We start from the raw sequence: 19,592 nt of genomic DNA on the forward strand, positions 1-19,592 counted from the left end.
CAGCAATAAAAATTATACAAACCTTTTCATTAGTTTCCTCTCATTTTAAATGCCAATATCTCACCAAAATCAGGTTGAAAGCTCCAGTAATCAAATGTCAGATTTAGTTAACTTTCAAGATGACCTGCCTGGGAGGGGAGTTTTGCTAATTTTATTCTGGTGCTCCAGATTTAGTCTGTCTACTACAGATCCAATTAGAGAATTACCTTAATAGTGACGTCACAGTACAATGCCTTCAGTAAAAGACTAATGGGTACGTAGTTTGTGCAAATTAGATGCACGCCATTTTCTTCACATGTCACTTTCTATATCCTTTTTTAAGTAAACCATCTCTTAGCCACATGCATGCTTGTATGTACATTCTGATGCTGATTTGTCTTACCATGAATGCTGCACTATTTTTATACTGCCGCATCCAGAGGTAGGTTGTTGGAATGGAATTCACACTCATTCCCTGGAGGGACGTATCCTGTATACCCAATTCTGGAAAGTATTAGGCGTAGGTTGGCAGGAGCCAAGGCTTCGGGGACCCCAGAGTGTGCATTGGCATACCGCTGGAGTCTAACCAAATGAAAATGCATAACTTGCCATCGATAGCACTGTCTGGCAAGCTTTCCTGCTGCTTGTCTAGCTAGGACCATTCTATCCATTAGGGCTTTGGTTTTCAGGGGGTTAACAAGGGCTGTGTGGGAAGATTCCCTGCCCCCAGGAACTGATCTGCCCGTCCAAGTCTTGCCGATGAACCAGGCCGGCCGTGCTGTCATCATCAGTGCCCTGAAATACTGCGGACCCGATTGGCTCAGGAACCTCCAGACTACCGAGACAGGCACAGAGAGTTGGCTCGATTCCGATATTCCGTTGCCAGGCATGTCACCTTGGAGCCAGTTCAAGGAGAACCGGCTTACCTCCCGCCAAGGATAGTCACTACCCTTTTATATTAATGCAGTGAGACAGTACCTTGTGGTATGAGTGAAGTCTACCATAAACTTCACTAGTTATTCAGATTCTACTAAACGTACTTGAGGTGGCTAACAAATTATCATGTTCTTGCAGGCATATTTAAGATCTTGTATTGTGGAAACCTGCTGGGAACAAATCGGCTGCTGAGTTTGCCCACAAATGGTGTTATTACATTTGACAGCAATTACAGTAAAACAATTTAGACATTTCAATGTGATAAGGCACTATTAAAAGGTCTTCCTTTATTCTTACTGCCATGCTTTAGATGATAAGCGTTGCAGTTTGGCAATTACCTGTGAGATGCTCTGAAATGTTTCACTATTAAGGGTATATCAAATGCAAGGATTATTTTAATAACAGGAGTGTGATGCCTGATGAATGAAGGACCACCAATTTACAAAAAGAGGGGCTTGGGAACTCAAAGACTGGTGACTTGTTGAGAACATATTGGATAGCATCCCAAGGAATAAAGAAACTCGTAGAGAAACAGAATTTAGAGGGATTTAATGGGTGGGAGATTTGTGGGACGAGTCTAGAATTTGTGAAAGCAATAACGTACAGATGAACATTTCCAATACTTAGATTTTGGCACTGAGAGAAGTTGGCCCACAAGGCAGAAAGGCAAGGAATCGGGGGATGGAGGGGAGCCTCCTGAGGAAATATAATTGGAAATGTCATTCTCTGGCAGGGCATCTCCATTTTATATTCTTTGTTATGAGGATGAGAATTAAAAGAATATATATTAAAAAGACCAGAATAGCCGCAGTGGTTTGTGCTGGGAAAAAATGAAGAGTCTTGTAGTAATAATAATTGTTGCATTTAGTAGAGCATCTCTCACATCAGGAGGACGTGTCAAAATGCTTCACAGGATTTACGTGGAGTCCTGTAGCTCAGTGGTTAGAGCACTCGCTTTGCAAGTGAGAGACCTGAGTTCAATTCCAGGCAGGGCGAAACCTTGGGCAAGTTTCCTTACTCCACACGCCTAATAATAATCCCTCCAAAACCAAAACCAATAATAAATTGGTCATTTTCAATCTACGACTGTTTGTGGGACATTGCTGTGCGCAATTGGTTGCCGCGTTCGCCCACAAATATATACAGTCAATTCACTTTACAGTGTGTTCTGTGAAGCGCTTTGGGACGTCCTCCCGATGTGAAAAGCGCTATATCAAATGCAAGGATTATTATTATTATTATTATTATTATTACTGTGTAATTGTAAGCAAACGCAGCAGCCCAGCCGTACACAGCAATGTCCCACAAACAACCATGAAATTAACGACCAATTTTACTTTGGGGGATTGTTGGTCAGGATACCAGGAGAAACACCTCTTTTTGATTAGTACCATGGGATTTTTATTGACCACCTGAACAGGCAGACAACAACAAAATGACATTTGTGAACAGCCTTTCATGTCGGGAGGACATCCCAAGGCGCTGAACAGTCAGGGATCAGGACCTGAGCGTGGGGCGCCAGGGTTGGGATGAGGGAGGGCAGAGGGGGTAGGAGGGCGGCTGAAGGCACGGTCAAAAAGTAGGATCTTGAGTCGTGCCTTGAAGGAGGCAAGAGAGGGAGTGAGGTGAAGGGAATGTGGGATGGAGTTCCAAAGGATGGGGGCAGAGAGGCTCAAAGCCCGGCCGCTGATGGTAAGGCGGGTCGGACGGGAGACATGGAGCAGGCTGGAGCCTGCTGAACAGAGGGAGCGGACAGGTTGATCGGGGGTCAGCAGGTTAGAGATGTAGGAGGGGGCAGGACGAGGATTTTGAATTCTATCCTCTAAGGGATGGGGAGGCAGTGGAGCCGGGCGAGGGTGGGGGTGATGGGGTCACGGAGCCTGGTGCGGGAGAGGACACGAGCTGCAGAATTCTGCATGATCTGCAGCTTGTGGAGGGAAGAGTTGGGGAGGCCGACAAGGAGGGAGTTTCCGTGGTCAAGTCTTGAGGTGACGAATGAGTGACAGGGCCTCAGTTTAATGACTCATCCCAAGGAAGGCACTTCCAGCCCTGCATTTGAAGTGTCAGTTTAACACTGAACCCACAACCTTCTGACTCAACAAAAACATGGATTTATGTAGTGGCCTTCACACGGGATGATGTCTCGGAGCAGTTAACAACGGCAGAGCTTGACTCAGAGGAGAGAGTGCTACCCAAATGAGCCAGGTTGGAGTAGGGGTGCGGGAATTATTATGTTGTCCCGAACTATGTAGGGATTATAATGCATAATTGGTTACGTGATCTGCTTTGAAACAAATTCTCAAATCTTGCCTTAGACTACATTGGTCTTAAATTTAGAACGTTTGGAATGTCCTAGGTGCCATATCATCAAACTTACTGCTATAATAATAATAACATTATTAATACAATCCACTATTGAACTTGGCAAAGGACCACGAAAAATCCCCCAGTGCTTGCTACCTGTTGCTGAATCTCTTTATAAAATCTGTTGCTCAGCAAAATGGGTAATTTTGTATTTCTTCATAGCTGTAGCCACAGAATAAGACAATTTCCAACTCATATGCGGTTAACAACAACAACAATATTACATTTGTATAGCGCCTCTCACGTCGGGAGGACGTTAACTGATTTTAAGACATCTAAATTCTTCACCAACCAACCCCTTCAACCCAAATACTTGCAGTATGGTCTGTTGTAGTTTACATGTATGCCTACCTGATTTTTCACTGTTTGGTATTTCCTTTTTAGAAATTTGTACCATTTTTTAAATCAGCAAATGGCCTCTGAAGTCACTTTATTGAGGGGTGTTTTCTTTTAAGATCTTGTGGTTTGGTTTCAGGTCTCTGCTGAGGTAGCTGGTCCACAGTGGCCCTGGGCTAGGGAAGGAAAAATTAATCTGGGCTCCCTGATTGCTATTCAGTGATTTCCTGCTGGAAAGTCCATTTATTATTTGAAATCCTGTAGCTCAGTGGTTAGAGGACTCGCATCGCAAGCGAGAGGACCTGAGTTTTCCCAGACAGGGAGAAACCTTAGGCAAGTTTCCTTATTCTACATGCCTCTGTTTACTTAGCAGTTAGTAGGAACCTGGTTGTTAATTGATTGGCGGATTTTCTGAGGGTAATAATTCCTTTTGTTAAAAAAATCATAATTTGATCACTTGATGCATGACTGTTTGCGGGACGCTGCTGTGCGCAATTGGCTGCCTCAATTCGCCCACAATATATACAGTCAATTCACTTTACAGTATAGTCTGTGAAGCGCTTTGAGACGTCTCGAAGACGTGAAAGGTGCTATATCAAATGCAAGGATTATTATTATTATAAATATTAGATGAGAACAGAATTAGACTCCTCTTTCGTTCTGCCTTTCTCCATTTGGTCTACCTCACATCTGAGTGGATGTTGAAATATCTCATAGATCTTCACAGAATTTCAGTAAAGTTAGTGGTTGTAGGTAGACAAAGCAGCCAATATGTGCACAGCAATGTCCCACAAACTGCCATGAAGTGAATGACAAATTTCTCTGGGTGATTATTGGCTTGGACACCAGGACTTTTTAAACAGTATCATGGGTCGTGAACAGCAGATGGCGTCTTGGTTTGTCTCACTTGCATTTAAAGCGCTATTTCAAATGCACTTTCCTTCATGTAGGTTAATACCTCGAAGCAAGGATGGGGTCAGATCTGAGCAATGGGGGAGGGTAGGTAAGTGCAGTTGAACAGGTATGTTTTTAGGCAGGATTTAAAGATCAAAGGGTGAGAGTTTCAGAGGTAGCTGAAGGCTCTGCTGCCCGCCCACCGATGGTGGAGTACAGGACATGCAAAAGTCCGAGTGAGCTGAGCTGCCAGGGCAAACGGAAGAGTAGGGTAAGAGAAGGTCACATCGATGGGGGAGTGCAAGAGTGTGAGCGGATTTGTAGGTGAGGATCGTGAAATTGATATCAAGTTCCTGCAGCACTGCACTGGAGTCAATCTCTGTAGCTCAGTGGTTAGAGCACTCGCCTTGCAAGCGAGAGACCTGGATTCAGTTCCCGGCAGGGTGAAACCTTGGGCAAGTTTCCTTACTCCACACGCCTGACAATAATTCCTCAAGAGAAAAAAACAATAATAAATTGGTCACTTCAATCCACGACTGTTTGTGGGACACTGTTGTGCGCAATTGGCTGCCACATTTCGCCCACAAATATACAGTCAATTCAATTTACAGTATATTCTGTGAAGCGCTTTGAGAAGTCTTGAAGACGTGAAAAGTGCTATATCAAATGCAAGGATTATTATTATGAGTTCAAAGTCCTAATGTGGAACCTGAGCCCACACCTTCTGAACCAGATGTAGCTTATGTGCCAACACACAATGTTTTCCTTTTGTTAACTTCTACTTTTTAGCCGCAGTTTTTAAAGAATTTCAGGAGCTTTGTGTGGTACAAGAAAGTGGTATTTAGGCCAGACTGGCTTCAGTTTGTGCCCACTATATGAAGTTCTGAAGGTTCCTACAGTCATGTGAACTTCTAATGAGATAGATTTGGTGTTTTATCCATTGCTTCAAACCAACATTTGAATCATTAGAAACTCCCAAGTATTTGAATTTGATCCAAATTGTATGAAAAGCTGAAGCTTAAGCCTAATTACAAATTCATCAAACAAAGAAACAATCTGCAAGCACTAACGCTCCCAGAGCTGTAAACATCAATTCAGCCTGTATATTTCCGTTCTTTCCATAGATTTATTTTTTTTTAAAAAAATCTGCTTAATTGTAGTAAGCATTACTCCAAGGCTTACTATAAACAAAAACTGTTTCGGATTAGTTGGCAAGCGATTATCGACTCTGTGAAACAGCCAGATAACTACAATCAATGCGTATTCTTCAAACAGCTTTATTAAGTCATATTAGCAGCTTCCCTGCTGATTAGAATGTCACTTCTGTTCATGTCAAATGGACCTTTATATAATCAGATACTGAGTACATATGTTTGTGGTTATCTTCCAATACACAGCTAACCACCATCTGGTATATGTGTAAGTGAGGAGTATGGCTCCTCTGATGGCTCAGTGAATAGCTGAGCGATACCTTCTATGATTAAAAAGCAAGTTTGATCCCTTTTCTGTGTTGTTAACTAATCACAGTTGGGGTCACACCACGGCCACAGAACAGGGACGAGCACTTTCCCCTTAATGAGGAAAAATAAGAGTCCGTTAACACTAACCTCGCACACATCCTAACCCCAAAAGTTTCAATGGGAGAAAATCCTATCCCAGCCTTTTAGTCTCGGATAATGGCAGATGGCAAAAAGGGGGGAAATAACTTACAAAATCAGTGAGATGTGGAATTGTTTAGTTAAGTTTTTGCTCTCAACAGTAATATTCGCTGGTTGCATATATGTCAAATGTCAGCTGGGGGTAACAATAACCTTGGGAAAGCAAGAAACTTTTTTTGAAAATATATATTTATTTATAAAAAGAATGTTTAGTACAACAGAAATCCAAAACAAACACATCTCTTACAATTTTTTCCTTTTCTCCCGACAAAAAACACATTCCGTTGTTTACAGTGCATTCCTTCCCCGCACATAGGTTGTGCACACGTTTTTTGGGACGTTCCCTTTAACACGTCTCAAAGTGCTTCACAGAATAGACTGTAAAGTGAATTCACTGTATATTTGTGGGCGAAACACGGCAGCCAATTGTGCACAGCAGTGTCCCACAAACAGTCCTGGACTGAAGTGACCAATTTTTTTTTTGGAGGGATTATTATCAGGCGTGTGGAGTAAGGAAACTTGCCCAAGGTTTCGCCCTGTCTGGAATTGAACCCAGGTGTCTCGCTTGCAAGATAAAGGGCCTGAGTTTATGATCCTCCAGGCACACTTGATGTGGGTTTCTCTGTGAGCGCTCGGGAACAGTCACCGAGTGCCGTGACAGCGGGTCCCAGGGAAGAACCGCGAGAGAATCCATTCCATCTGTTTCCAAACAGCCTTTGCCAAACAACACTCCAGGCAGAGGTGGTCCCTGTCTCCTGGCCTCTGCAGCCGGCCCGAGGGCAACGTGCTGCCTGGCCCAGACCTCAACCATGCATGGAGGCCCTGAGTGGGAGGGTCCCTTTTATTGCCAACCACGCCATGTCAAAAAACTACAACTTGGAACTCAAGATACTCCCAGACTGGTCTGATATTTATGAAGCATGACTGGTTAGTTCCCAGCTGTACTTTTAGATGTCACTTTTTCTTTCTCGTGAGTTATTCCTCCCCGGAAGGTATTTGGCTCTAGTCTTTTTGGGGTAGTGTTCCATGGGCACTCTCTGGCATACGAGGGACTATTTTTCATTTGTGAGAATAACGATCCTCACCCCATATCCACCATGTGCACTTTGCCCGCAGGGGGCGCTGTTTAGCAACCAGGAGCCTGAAATTTCTCATGTTATTAGATTTAAGGCCATTACCAAATTTCTGCAGGATTACTTTTGGTGGGTGGGGGCTGATAACCAGAAAACTGGTTTCTAAATTAAGACATATTTGCAAATTCTGCACCATCATAAATTTCCAGGTGATGTTCTTATGCCTAGGAACACGAGAAATTTCAGATCCCAAGAGAGAGAATCCAGATTCATTTCTTCCTCCTTACATGAGAAACGCTGAGATCACCTGTAGGGTCTCAACTTCTAACCCATTTAACATCATCAGCTTAAAGCAGCACTTGGCCAAATAGTGCTGACCTGGATTTCAACCTTAGGGCAAAACATTAGGCATGTTTCCTTACTCCACACGCTTCTATTTACCTATCAGTAAGTATCAGCGCCTTGGGATGTCCTCCGACGTAAAAGGCGCTCTATAAATGCAATCTTGTTGTTGTTGTAAGTAGGATCCCCGTTAGTCGATTGGCAGATAGATCTCTTTCTGGGGGAAATAATCCCCAAATGTTTTTAAAATCTGGTCACTCAATCCACAACTGTGGGACACTGCTGTGTGCAATTGGCTGCTGCATTTCTCCCACAAAATATAGTCAATTCAATTTACAGTGTATTCTGTGAAGCGCTTTGAGAAGACTCGACGATGTGCTAAGGCGCTATATCAAATGCAAGGATTATTATAAATATTAGATGAGAACAGAATTTGAGGAATTGACTTGTAATAATAATACACTACAGGACTCCACAGGACCTATTGAACTAAATGAGTGCTAATTTATAAAACTGATCATTTTTAGGCAATAAATCAAAAAGTCAATCATTATTTTCTACCTTTGTAGTTTTTATTAAGTGTGGTATAATTTGGAGCAAAAGAGATATTTTTCAAAAATAGTTTTACGAGTGACTTCTGTGTTTAAAAAAAACCCAGCAACAACAACAACTTGCATTTATTGCGTTCGTCACATGGGGTAGCGTCTCGGAGAACTTGCTGTACAAATGAAAGTTGTCGTCGTAAAAATAACTTGATAAAGATTACCTTATTGGGTGAATCTGAAATCTTAAACAATTTGCAGGTCCTTTTATTGTGAAGGAGTTAAAATCTCTTTATTTTCTCCCCAATTCCCCACTGCACCGATATCCGAGAGTTTAGATAGCCAGCCTCAAATGTAGCTGTAAGAGAAATGCAAGAATAACCTGGGAACAGATTTCCGTAATTCCCCCAGTGAGCACACAGGCTCACAAACACACACGGTATTTATTCCCAAAGCACTATTGCTGAGACTTGAAACTTAGCTGTGAGGGGGATGGAACTTGGATATCTCCCTGCTGTGGAGCTCCACTGCACAAAGCTGCAGAAGTAATTTGTATTCATCACTACACAAGCAGTCGAATGACCCATATTTATACTGTAAAATGAGCCTTGCACAAACACTGCATCGTTGTCATTCTCAACAGTGAAAAATTGGGTTGAAAGGATTACTACAATGATTCTGTCAGAACAGCGCAGTCACACAAAGGAAAGTGAATCAACTCAAGGGGCTCTTCAGCTCAATTCCTTTCACCCAAAAATACCTAAGTGCCCAAGGCTCACATAAATCACCTGGAAAGTAAGAAAAGATTAAATCAAATTCTCAAAAAGGGTAAAACAAAGTTCACAATCTCAATTGCTTTATTACGATCTCAATCATTTGTATTATTTTATAACAGAATTTCTGAACAAATGTATAAAGTGATACGACATAGGTGCTGGATTAGATTTATGATTTTTAACTCCCCTATGAACACATCTACAAGTCCTTAAATTCAGAGGGGCCTTTTTTATGCAAACTTGCCCAACATTTTGCTCAAGAATCCAGGCGTCAGAGTGAAAGCGACAGCATTCTAACTGCAGTACAAATTTTAACTCTGTCCAAACATGGCCAAAACCTTTATAAAAACTTGGCTCTGAGTATTTTAATTTAGATCTCATGATTTCTTAATTTTTAATATATGTTATTTAATTTGCATGCATATGCTGCATGCATAATGCGACTTACACTATTCCCAGGAACAGTGAAAGACCACTGCCGACTGGTGCAAAGTGCCAGACTGCATCTCAGGCCTGGTTTGAAGAATTTTTCTTAACAGAATGATACGTGCGAAATTCTGAGGGAATGGACACGAAAATACTCATTAGATGGTTTGAATAAGGACAAATCTTTTTCAGCCAGCAGTGCCATGCTTCCAGGTATAAACTCCCAGCGATCAGTGGTTGCAAGGTAATAATTGGATTATCACACCAGTGATACAGTGGTCACATCACTGTGTTAGCATTGCTGTCCACTATTGGATCTGTCATGCACTGATCACTATTAACTTCTGTCATCCACTGATCACTATTATATTCACCACCAAAATATACAGTCACACCACTTTACGATACATCCTGTGAAGCTTTTTCCAACGTTTCAATGACGTGATAAGGTGCCGTTGTCAAATACAAGGATTATGGTCTGTTATATTAAGATCTATCATGGACTGATCAATATTGTGTCAAAGCAATATTCCACCATAGTAACAAAAAAAGCTTTAATTGCGATTACATTACCGTGGGCAGCAATGTCAGAAATGGAATCTCACAGGGAAGTATACATAGATTGTTATTCCTGCCATCACTGGGATATAACCCCACATCAGGATTTTTAAATTACAGTCTATGCTGACCCTCCAATGCAGTGCTGGGGGAGCAGTACCTTCCTTTGAATAGGCGTTACGCTGAGGTCTTGTCTGCCTGGACATTAAACAATAACAAATTGCATTTATATTGGTACCTTTCATGTCGGGAAGACGTCCCAAAGTACTGGACAGTCAAGGATTTGCACCCGAGCTGTGGGTGGGAGTCAAGAAAGGTGGAACACAAAGGGGTGGGGGGATGACCAAAGCCACAGTTAAAGAGTAGGAAGATCTTAAGATGGGCATTGAAGGAGGCCAGGCAAAGAGATTCCCGATGGCCCTTCCTCAGTTTGCCTATCCTCACGGGCACAGCACACTAAGAAAAAGCTTTTGTAAAAGCTGCCAGATTTATCTTGTTTGCCTGATTATCACTTTAGCCTGCACCTTGGATCCAATTACTCCAGTTATATCATGACAAATGGCTTATGGAAGACTTCTTCAAAAGGGCATGTCATTCCTTTGCCATTGGCTTCTATTGCTTGAACAGCAATGAAGTTTAGGTAACCAGCTTGTGGATAAAATGCAGTGGTCTGAGAATATTAAAGTGTCACCAAATTATTGCACTGCACGTACGGCAAACGCTTCTGTGAGATTACATGTGACAAGAGATTATTGCATTAAGTGCAGTGTCTGCCTGAGTGACTGAGGTTCCAGGGTTGTGCTTTACCTGATGTTTACGTTATCCCAGCGGTAAGAACACTGACCTCGTAAGCGAGAGGACCCGGGTTCGATTCCCGGGTAGCGCGAGTTGTTAGGCAAGTTTCCTTAATCCACACACCTCTGTTTACCTAGCAGTAAGTAGGATCCCAGTTGTTAGTTGATTGGCGGATTGCTTTCCAGGGGTAAAAATCCCTTCAAAACAAATAAAATAAAAAAATCAATAATTTGGTCATTCATGGTCTTGCTCCCTCCTACCTACTATCCCCCTACCTACCTGCCCGTACCCTCCGTTCCTCTGGCTCCGGTCTGCTCCACATCCCCCGCCCTAACCGCCCTACCATCGGTGGCCGGGCTTTCAGTCTCTCAGCCCGTAGGCTCTGGAACTCCATCCCCCAGTGCCTGCGCCGCCTCCTCCCTTTCCTCCTTCAAGGCCGGTCTCAAGACCTTTCTCTTCGACCGTGTCTTCAGGTCCCCTCTCAATTCTCTAGCCCCTCCTCGCTCCCTCCCTTCCCTCCCCTCACCCTGACCATTTCCCTCCTGCTCAGGTCCCGACCCATCTGTCCAGAGCCTTGGGACGTCCTCCCGACGTATAAATGCAATCTTGTTGTTGTTGTTTGTTGGACACTGCTGTGAGCAATTGGCTGCTGCGTTTCACCCACAAAACTTACATTCAATTCATTTTACAATGTATTCTGTGAAGCACTTTGAGACATCTCAAATGAGGTGATCAGGCGCTATATCAAATGCAAGGATTATTATTATTATGGTCCAATTTAAGTAAGAGCTCTGAGTAACCAAAGACCATTGCAAACACTGAGTTTCATAGCTCTTCTGAGCCTCTGACTGTTGTATGCTGTAGCTACTACTGTGAAGTTCAGAAGGATGACTGGCAGCAAAGGAAAATAAACAGAAGAACCATTAATCCAAACACTTAAGTTCTATTCAAGCAATAATGAACTCAAATGTATGCACTTATCCAGCCTTCAACGTACCAGGGGCCAGTGGCTTTCAGTGAGGTTGAAAAGTATGGTGTTAAAGTTCATACCATTGTTGTGGTTGATAGTACTGTATGTTCAGTAGCTGGGAAGATGTACCCTGAGCCTGTTTTCACATGTTTACTGCCTTAAAATTATTTGACAAAAATGATAAATTATACTTGCAAATAACATCACAAGATGTATTTTTCCCCAGGACTAGAACCGCAGTGCTTCTGTAAAATGTTATCAAGAGATTCCTTTTAGGATAAAAAGCTGTGTCTATATTAGCAACCTAAGACTAATTTGTGTGTTTTTTAAACTACTTCATTCTAAGGATTGAAAAGCCCCACATTCCTTAAGAGGTCAATCCTTGTAAACTGGAGAGGAACAGAAAATGAAAGCAAATAAAGGAGTGGGGAGGGGGTTGGGGGGGACATGGCATCACACACACTCGCAAGTTTCCTGTTCTGAATTGATTAATCTTGTGAGTATCAACTTATGGGCAACATGTATTTTCCGGAGGTGGAAATACAATAATTATAATCCTTGCATTTGATATAGCACCTTATCACGTATTCAAGACGTCTCAAAGCACTTCACAGAATATACTGTAAGTGAATTGGCTGTATATTTTGTGGGTGAAACTGAGAGTTTAAAGAACTAGTGTCTCAACTACTTCACCCAAGAGGTTGTACTTCTAGCAAACCCCTATTCAACTAAACTATATAGTATCTCTGCCAAATCCAATCCTAACTTTGCCCAAAATCCAGATGTTATCCACCAGGGTTCACAGGAGAGCAACCTTGAAGGAAATAAATTAGTTACCATTTGGTCCAAATCCTCATCCTCACCTTCAAGGCCCTCCATGGCCTTGCCCCCTCCTACCTCTCCGACCTGCCAACCCCTTATCAACCTGCCCGCTCCCTCTGCTCAGCAGGCTCTGGCCTGCTCCAAGTCCCCTGCCTGGTCCGCCCCACCATCGGCAGTTGGGTCTTCAGCCTCTTTGCCCCCACCCTCTGGAACTCCACCCTACATTCCCTTCACCTCACTCCCTCCCTGGCCTCCTTCAGGGCACGACTCAAGACCCTCTTCTTCGACCGTGCCTTCTGTCACCCTCCTACCCTCACTGCCCTCCACCCTCCCTGATCCCAACCACTCCGTCTCAGGTCTTAATTCCTGACTGTTCAGCACCTTGGGATGTCCTCCCTACGTGAAAGGCGCTTTACAAATGTAATTTTGTATTGTATTGTGTGCTCCAGACATCAACTCCAGCTAGGTGCATGCACATTTTCAAGACTGAGATGCGTAGATATTTGTTATGTCAGGGATTCAAGGGATACAAGGCAAAGGTCAGTAATTGGAGTTGAGGTACAGATGATCATCAGCCATGATCTTACAAAATGTCGGAACAGGCTTGAGGTGGTGAATGGCCTACTCCTGTTTCTATGTTTCTATGTGTGTGTCAAAAAAGACTGGATTCAAAGCAAACACAATAACTGCATTTTAAACAGGGAATCCATTTTCTTAGCTAAAGTTAATCTCTATTTGTCTAAACTAATGGTTATTTTAAGGAGACATGGATACCCATGGTGTACTCCATAGATAAAGCGTGGACTCCACAGATAAAGCGCTCTGAGATACTACCCTGCGTGGAGGGCACTATGTAAGTGCAAGTTGCTGTTGTTGCACTATAATATAATCCTTGTATTTGATATCGCACCTTATCATGTCTTCAAGACATCTCAATGATCTTCACAGAATATACTGTAAAGTGAATTGATTGTATATTTTGTGGGATCTATACTGGACCCTATATGAATTGTATATACATTGCTGTGCGCGGCAATCTAAGTACATATAATAATAATCAAATAATCCTTGCACTTGATAATAATAATCGTTGCATTTGATAAAGCTCCTTATCACATCTTCGAGACGTCACAAAGCTCTTCACAGAATACATTGTGAAGTGAATTGACTATATTTTGTGGGAGAAACGCGGCAACAAATCATGCACTGCAGTGTCCCACAAACAGTCGTGGATTGAGTGATCAAATTATTATTTATTTGAAGGGAGAATTACCCCTGGAAAAGTGATCCTCCAATCGACTAACAGCTGTTTTCCTGCTTACTGCTAGGTGACAGAGGCGTGTAGAGTAAGGAAACTTACCCAATGTTTCGCCCTGCTGAGAATAAAACCCAAGTCCTCTCGCTTGCGAGGCGAGTGCTCTAACCACTAAACTTTAAAACCAAAGTCATGCCACCTGTTTAGGTCAGTGTTGACATGGTCTAGGCTCCACTTGATTTACGAATGCAGGAACTGTGCTCTATGGAAAGAAAATTGGGGCAACGCTGTATTATTAGAGCTTGCATTAGTTGGATGTGACGTGGAACCAAGATTTCTTCTGTCTGTTCAGGGGGACATTAAAGATCCCATGGCACTATTCAAAATGAGGAGTGGGTCTCTCCTAGTGTCCCAGCCAAACAATCCTCCAGATAAAATTGATCATTCACCTCCTGGATTCTTGTAGAATATTGTGCACAAATGCGCTGCCATGTTCATCTACAATGACATAATCACAATCTAATATGATTTACCTTTAATGATAATACACAATAAAAATGTAAGTGCTTTCTACAGCTATTATTCATACTATAATAATTTACCCTCCCATCATTTCCAGTTATTTCCAACTGTTAGGTTTTCTTTCCTTTTAAAAAGTGGGATACATTTTCATCTATTTTTGTCATTTCTCAGACCTGCTACGGAGAAGAACCTATCAAAATGTGGAAGTTAGAAATGATTGTCGCTTCATGGTGAGTTCCTTCGGATATAAATGTTAATTATATCTGATGACAAATTGACATCAACTGTAAAGCATTTCATACGAAAAGTTTACCCAGCCATATCCTTGAAAATTACAGGAACTAAATCCAAGTCAGGTATGATGTATTTTCTATCGGGTGGTCTACTCTAAATGCCGTCCAGTGTTTGAGCGTTTTATAGCAGAGGTATCAACTTGAATGGGGGAGATCAATCAAGCGCTGAATGCCCTTTATCTGCAGAATGTGATGGATCGTGCCAGGACGTGGAGTCCTGTAGCTCAGTGGTTATAGCACTTGCCTCACAAACGAGAGACCTGGGTTTGATTCCTGGCAGGGCAAAACTTTCGGCAGGTTTCCTTGCTTGACATGCCTGATAATAATCCCTCCCTCAAGAAAAAAAATAAACAATAATAATTTGGTCACTCAATCCACGACTGTTTGTGGGATACTGCTGTGCTCAATTGGCTGCTGTGTTTTGCCCACAAATATACAATCAATTCACTTCACAGTATATTCTGTGAAGCGCTTTAAGACATCTAGAAGACATGTCTCTCTCCCTCCCCGCTCAGCTTCTGGCTCTACTTAGGTGTTTTTTTAAAAAATTTAAAAATCTCATTGGCTACCTTCCTTGGAATATAGAGAAACTATTTCCTCTGGTAGGGGAATCCAGAACAAGGGGATAGAGTCTTAGAATTAGAGCTAGGGCATTTAGGAGTGAAATCAGGAGGCAATTTTTCAGACACATAGTAGCAGAAATCTCTCTCCCCCAAAAGGCGCTGAATGCTGGATCCATTCAAATTTTCGAAGGCTGAAGTGGATAGATTTCTGTTAGGTAAGGGAACAACAACAACTTACATTTATATAGTGGCCCTCATGCAGGATAGTGTCCCAGAGTATTTAAAGAATCAAGGGATAGGGGGCAAGGACGTGTAATTGTAGGTGATGTACAGATCAGCCATCATGTGGAATAGGCTCGAACAGCTGAATGGCCTATTCCTGTTCCTATAAATGTATTGGAAGGGAGGTGGTAAGTAGGGTTTCCTTTGAGCTGAACTGGCTCCAGGGTGACATGCTTGGCAACCAAATGCTAGAATTGAGTCAAACCCTTTGTGGTGGTATCAGTAGTCCAGTTCCTGAGACAAATGGGTCTACAGTATTCCAGGGCACTGCTGATGACAGACCAGCCAGCCTGGCTTCTCAGGGAGACTTGGGAGGGGCAAACTAATCATGATGGCTGGTGCAGGGTTAATAAGTTAACAGAAGTTCCCACTTCTGTTAACTTATTAAACCTGCAAGTCAATGCCCTAATGGGTAGAGTGGTCCTAGCTGGACAAGCAGCAGGAGCTCAACAGAAACTCTCAAGGCAAGCTATGTGGTTTATGTTGATTAAACTTCAGCAGTATCTTGACCCACACACACTCTGGGTCCCCAAGCTTTGGCTCTTGCCAATTCGTCTTATACACCTCGGAATTAGGTAAGCAACCCTCCAGTGAGAGTCAGCATTGTATTCCAGCTCCAGGGAAATTTCCATGGGCAGGTGGCATAGACTCTTGTCTGATCTCCCTGATTTGGATACTCTTAAGCACAATGTTGGGTTTCTGCACATGTCAGACACCTGACTGACCAAAACAAAACTTTTAAACAAAAACAGAATTGCTGGGAACACTCAGCAGGTCAGACAGCATCTATGGAGAAAGGAAAGTGAGTCAACGTTTCAGATCCATGACCCTTCATCAGAACACCGTTTTGTGTTTCCAGCAACTTTTGTTTCAGATTTCCAGCATCTGCAGTTGCGTTAAAAAAAAGTTTTATTGTTGTTGACATTGCTGTAATTAAAAACCTAGCATCTTTAGAAGGAATTTAAGCCATGCCTTTATTTGCCTTTTACCTAAATTTACAGCATCCAATGATGCACAATATCCCGAGCACAGCAACTATGAAACCTATATCTCGGGGTGTGCAAAGACTGAATTAATGAACAATTGTGTGGTGAGTAGGAGCGATGAGCAATTGCTTGCCTGCTGAATTTTCTCCCCACTGACAGCAGTCCGCTTGCCTCTGCTTGCTGCTTCCACTGACATCCTGAGCCACAGCAATTCATTACTGTACTGGGAATGCTCATAAATCGGAAAAAAGGGGTTATTTAAAGTCGCTCATGGTTTATTCCTGTCTGTTCCATCGCCAGTGTTTCAGAAGGCAACTCCTCACCTCTTTGATTTCAGATGCACATAGAACAGTAATTCTTAAAATAGTCCATTGTGGAGATAAGGAGAAAATAGACCTTCAGGCGGCTTTCTGTCTCATACTGCTAATCACAGTCCAAATACGTCCTCAAGTAGTATTTGTGGACTCGAGGTAAAGCATATTCTTTAATGTTTTAATAATGTAGCGGTTTTTCGTATGCAGCTTTTGCTCCTTTAGGAGTTACAAAATAAACTATTAAAGGGCTGACAAGAAGTTGGATGGCTGACAGGTTTCAGAGCTTGGATTGTCAAGGATTTCATGGGTATTTCCCTGCAGTCAATAATCATAATAAAGTAGCATTTTATAAAGCAGATCCACCCAGATTAGGCAGTGTGTTATTATTGTAGCTGAGTTTTCACAAGTAAAGTTAGATTGGAGTTTGACAAGTTATTTGCATGAATATAAGATCTTATAATAATAATAATCCTTGTATTTGATATAGCGCCTTATCATGTCTTCAAACCATCTCAAAGCGCTTCACAGAATATACTGTAAAGTGAAACAAAAACAGAAGTCGCTGAACACTCGGCAGGTCAGGCAGCATCTATGGAGAAAGGAAAGTGAGTCAAAGTTTCGGGTCCATGACCCTTCGTCAGAACTGGGCCATTTTGGGGTTGAGAGGCTTTTAAGAGCTAACAGAGAGGGGGAGGCAGGACAAGGAAGACAAAGGAGAAAATGGGGTAGAGGACAGGGGATGATGGATTAAAGAGGTGTTAATGATGTAAAACAAAGGAGGGATTGCAACAAAGCAGGCAGACCAGAGAGAGAAAAGGTGTGTCTGGGACCAACATGATGTGGTAATGGTCACAGAAGAAGGGGAGGGGGGAGAATGTGAGCTGTTATGGTCTGAATTTTTTTTTAATTAATACTGAGGCCAGAGGGCTGTAAGGTCCCTAAGCAGATACACGAGGTGCTGTTCCTCGAGCTTGCGCTGTGGCTCATTGGAACAGCATAAGAGTCCGTGGATGGAGAGTTCAGAGTGCGAGTGGGTGGGAGAGTTGAAGTGGCAAGAAACCGGAAGCTCGGGGTTGTGCTTTCGGACAGAATGGAGGTGTTCAGCAAATCAGTCGCCCAATCTGCGTTTCGTCTCCCCAATGTAGAGGAGATCGCATCGTGAGCAGCGAATGCAGTAAACTACATTGGTGGTATTGCTTGTAAATCACTGTCTCACTTGAAATCTGGGGCCCTGGACAGTGGTATGGGAGGAGGTGAAAGGGCAGGTATTGGATCTGCTGCACTGGCATGGGAAGGTGCCAGGGGGAGGAGAAGAACTGTTGACGGTGATGGAGGAATTAACCAGGGAGTCATGGAGGGAACGGTCCCTTCGGAATGCTGAGAGGGGAGTGGAGGGAAAGATATGTTGAGTGGTTGGATCACACTGGAGTCCTGACCCAACTGTACAGTGCCTTGGGACGTCCTCCCGACGTGAAAGGCGCTCTATAAACGGAATCTTGTTGTTGTGGAGATGCCGGAAATGGCAGAGAATTATTTTTGGGATGTTGAGGCTGGTGGGGTGGAAAGTAAGGACTAGGGGGACCCTACCACGATTCTGGGAAGAGGGGGAAGGGGTGAGGGCAGAGTTGCGCAAAATAGGGCGCACACGATCAAGGGCCCTGCTTACTACAGTGGTTGGGAATCCTCGGTCGAGGAAAAAGGAAGATATTTCAGCTGCTCTGACGTGAAAGGTGACATCATCAGAGCAGATGCGGTGGAGGCAGAGGAACTGGGAAAAGGGAGTGGAGTCTTTACAGGAGGTGGGGTGGGAGAAGGTGTAGTCAAGGTAGCGGTGGGAGTTGGTGGACTTGTAAAAGATATCTGTAGATAATCTATGCCCCGAGATGGAAATGGTGAGGAAGGGAAGAGTTGGAGCTGGACCATGTGAATGTTATGGAGAGGTGGAAGGTGGAAGTGAAATTGGTGAATTTTTCCATTTCACTGCAAGAGCAGAAAGTAGCCTCAACACAGTCATCGATGTATCTGAGGAACAGGTCAGGGAGCGGACCTGAGTAGGCCCGGAACAAAGAGTGTTCCCGGTGGCCAACAAACAGGCAGGCGTAGCTGGGACCTACCCATGCGGGTTCCCATAGTGACACCTTTTACTTGGAGAAAGTGGTTGAAGTTGAAGGTGAAGTTGTTCATTATCAGAACATGTTTAGCCTGGCGGAGGAGGGTGATGGCGGATGGAGACTGGTTGGGCTGCTGTTCGAGGTTTTACCCTTTGTTTTGCATCATTATCTCCTCTTTAACCCATCATCCCCTGTCCTCTACCCCTTTTCACCTTTGTCTTCCTTGCCCTGCCTACCCCCTCCCTGTAGCCCTTAAAAGCCTCTCCCTCCCAACATGCCCCGATTTGTTGACTCACTTTCCTTTCTTTATAGATGCCGCCTGATCTGCTGAGTGTTCCCAGCGACTTCTGTTTTTGTTTCAGATTGCCAGCATCTGCAGTATTTTGTGTACTGTAAAGGGAATTGACTGTATAGTTTGTGAGCTTCAACCTGATATACAAGGTGCAAAACTGGTGCGCTTTGCACCTTATATACATCCCATTGAAAAGTGAATCACAACTTCACGAGAAAATAAAATTTAAACGTGCCCTCAGGATATCGTCCAAAGTCCATCCCCGGCCACACGGAATTATAGGTAAAGCTGGACAAAACTCTCCATGTGTTGGATCCGTAGAGAAACAAATTGACCCGACCAAGCAATCAAAGCTTTCGGAGTTTCAAACCCCCCAAAACATGTTATTCGTTGTTGTTATGCAATTTTAATTCGTTTCCTCTCTTTAATCGGGTCAGACGCGCAAGCAGATCAGTGGTGGCCGTGATTTGAAGTCCCCTTTTGCATCTCGCCAGTTGCATTCA

General features: G+C 43.2%; 1 protein-coding gene across 1 annotated transcript in view; it reads left to right on the plus strand.

Moving 5' to 3' along the window:
• LOC103179938 (zinc finger CCHC domain-containing protein 2) overlaps positions 1-16,694 on the plus strand; it is a 43,562-nt gene extending 26,868 nt beyond the window's left edge. Inside the window, exons 13-14 of the mRNA XM_042331739.1 lie at positions 14,420-14,478; positions 16,388-16,694. Coding sequence (XP_042187673.1) covers positions 14,420-14,478; positions 16,388-16,462 — 134 coding nt within the window. The 3' untranslated portion in view covers positions 16,463-16,694. The remainder of the gene's footprint in view (positions 1-14,419; positions 14,479-16,387) is intronic.
• Positions 16,695-19,592: the final 2,898 nt, after the last annotated feature.

Source organism: Callorhinchus milii, unplaced genomic scaffold, assembly GCF_018977255.1.
Source record: "Callorhinchus milii isolate IMCB2004 unplaced genomic scaffold, IMCB_Cmil_1.0 Scaffold2, whole genome shotgun sequence".
In the NCBI taxonomy this organism is placed as follows: domain Eukaryota; kingdom Metazoa; phylum Chordata; class Chondrichthyes; order Chimaeriformes; family Callorhinchidae; genus Callorhinchus; species Callorhinchus milii.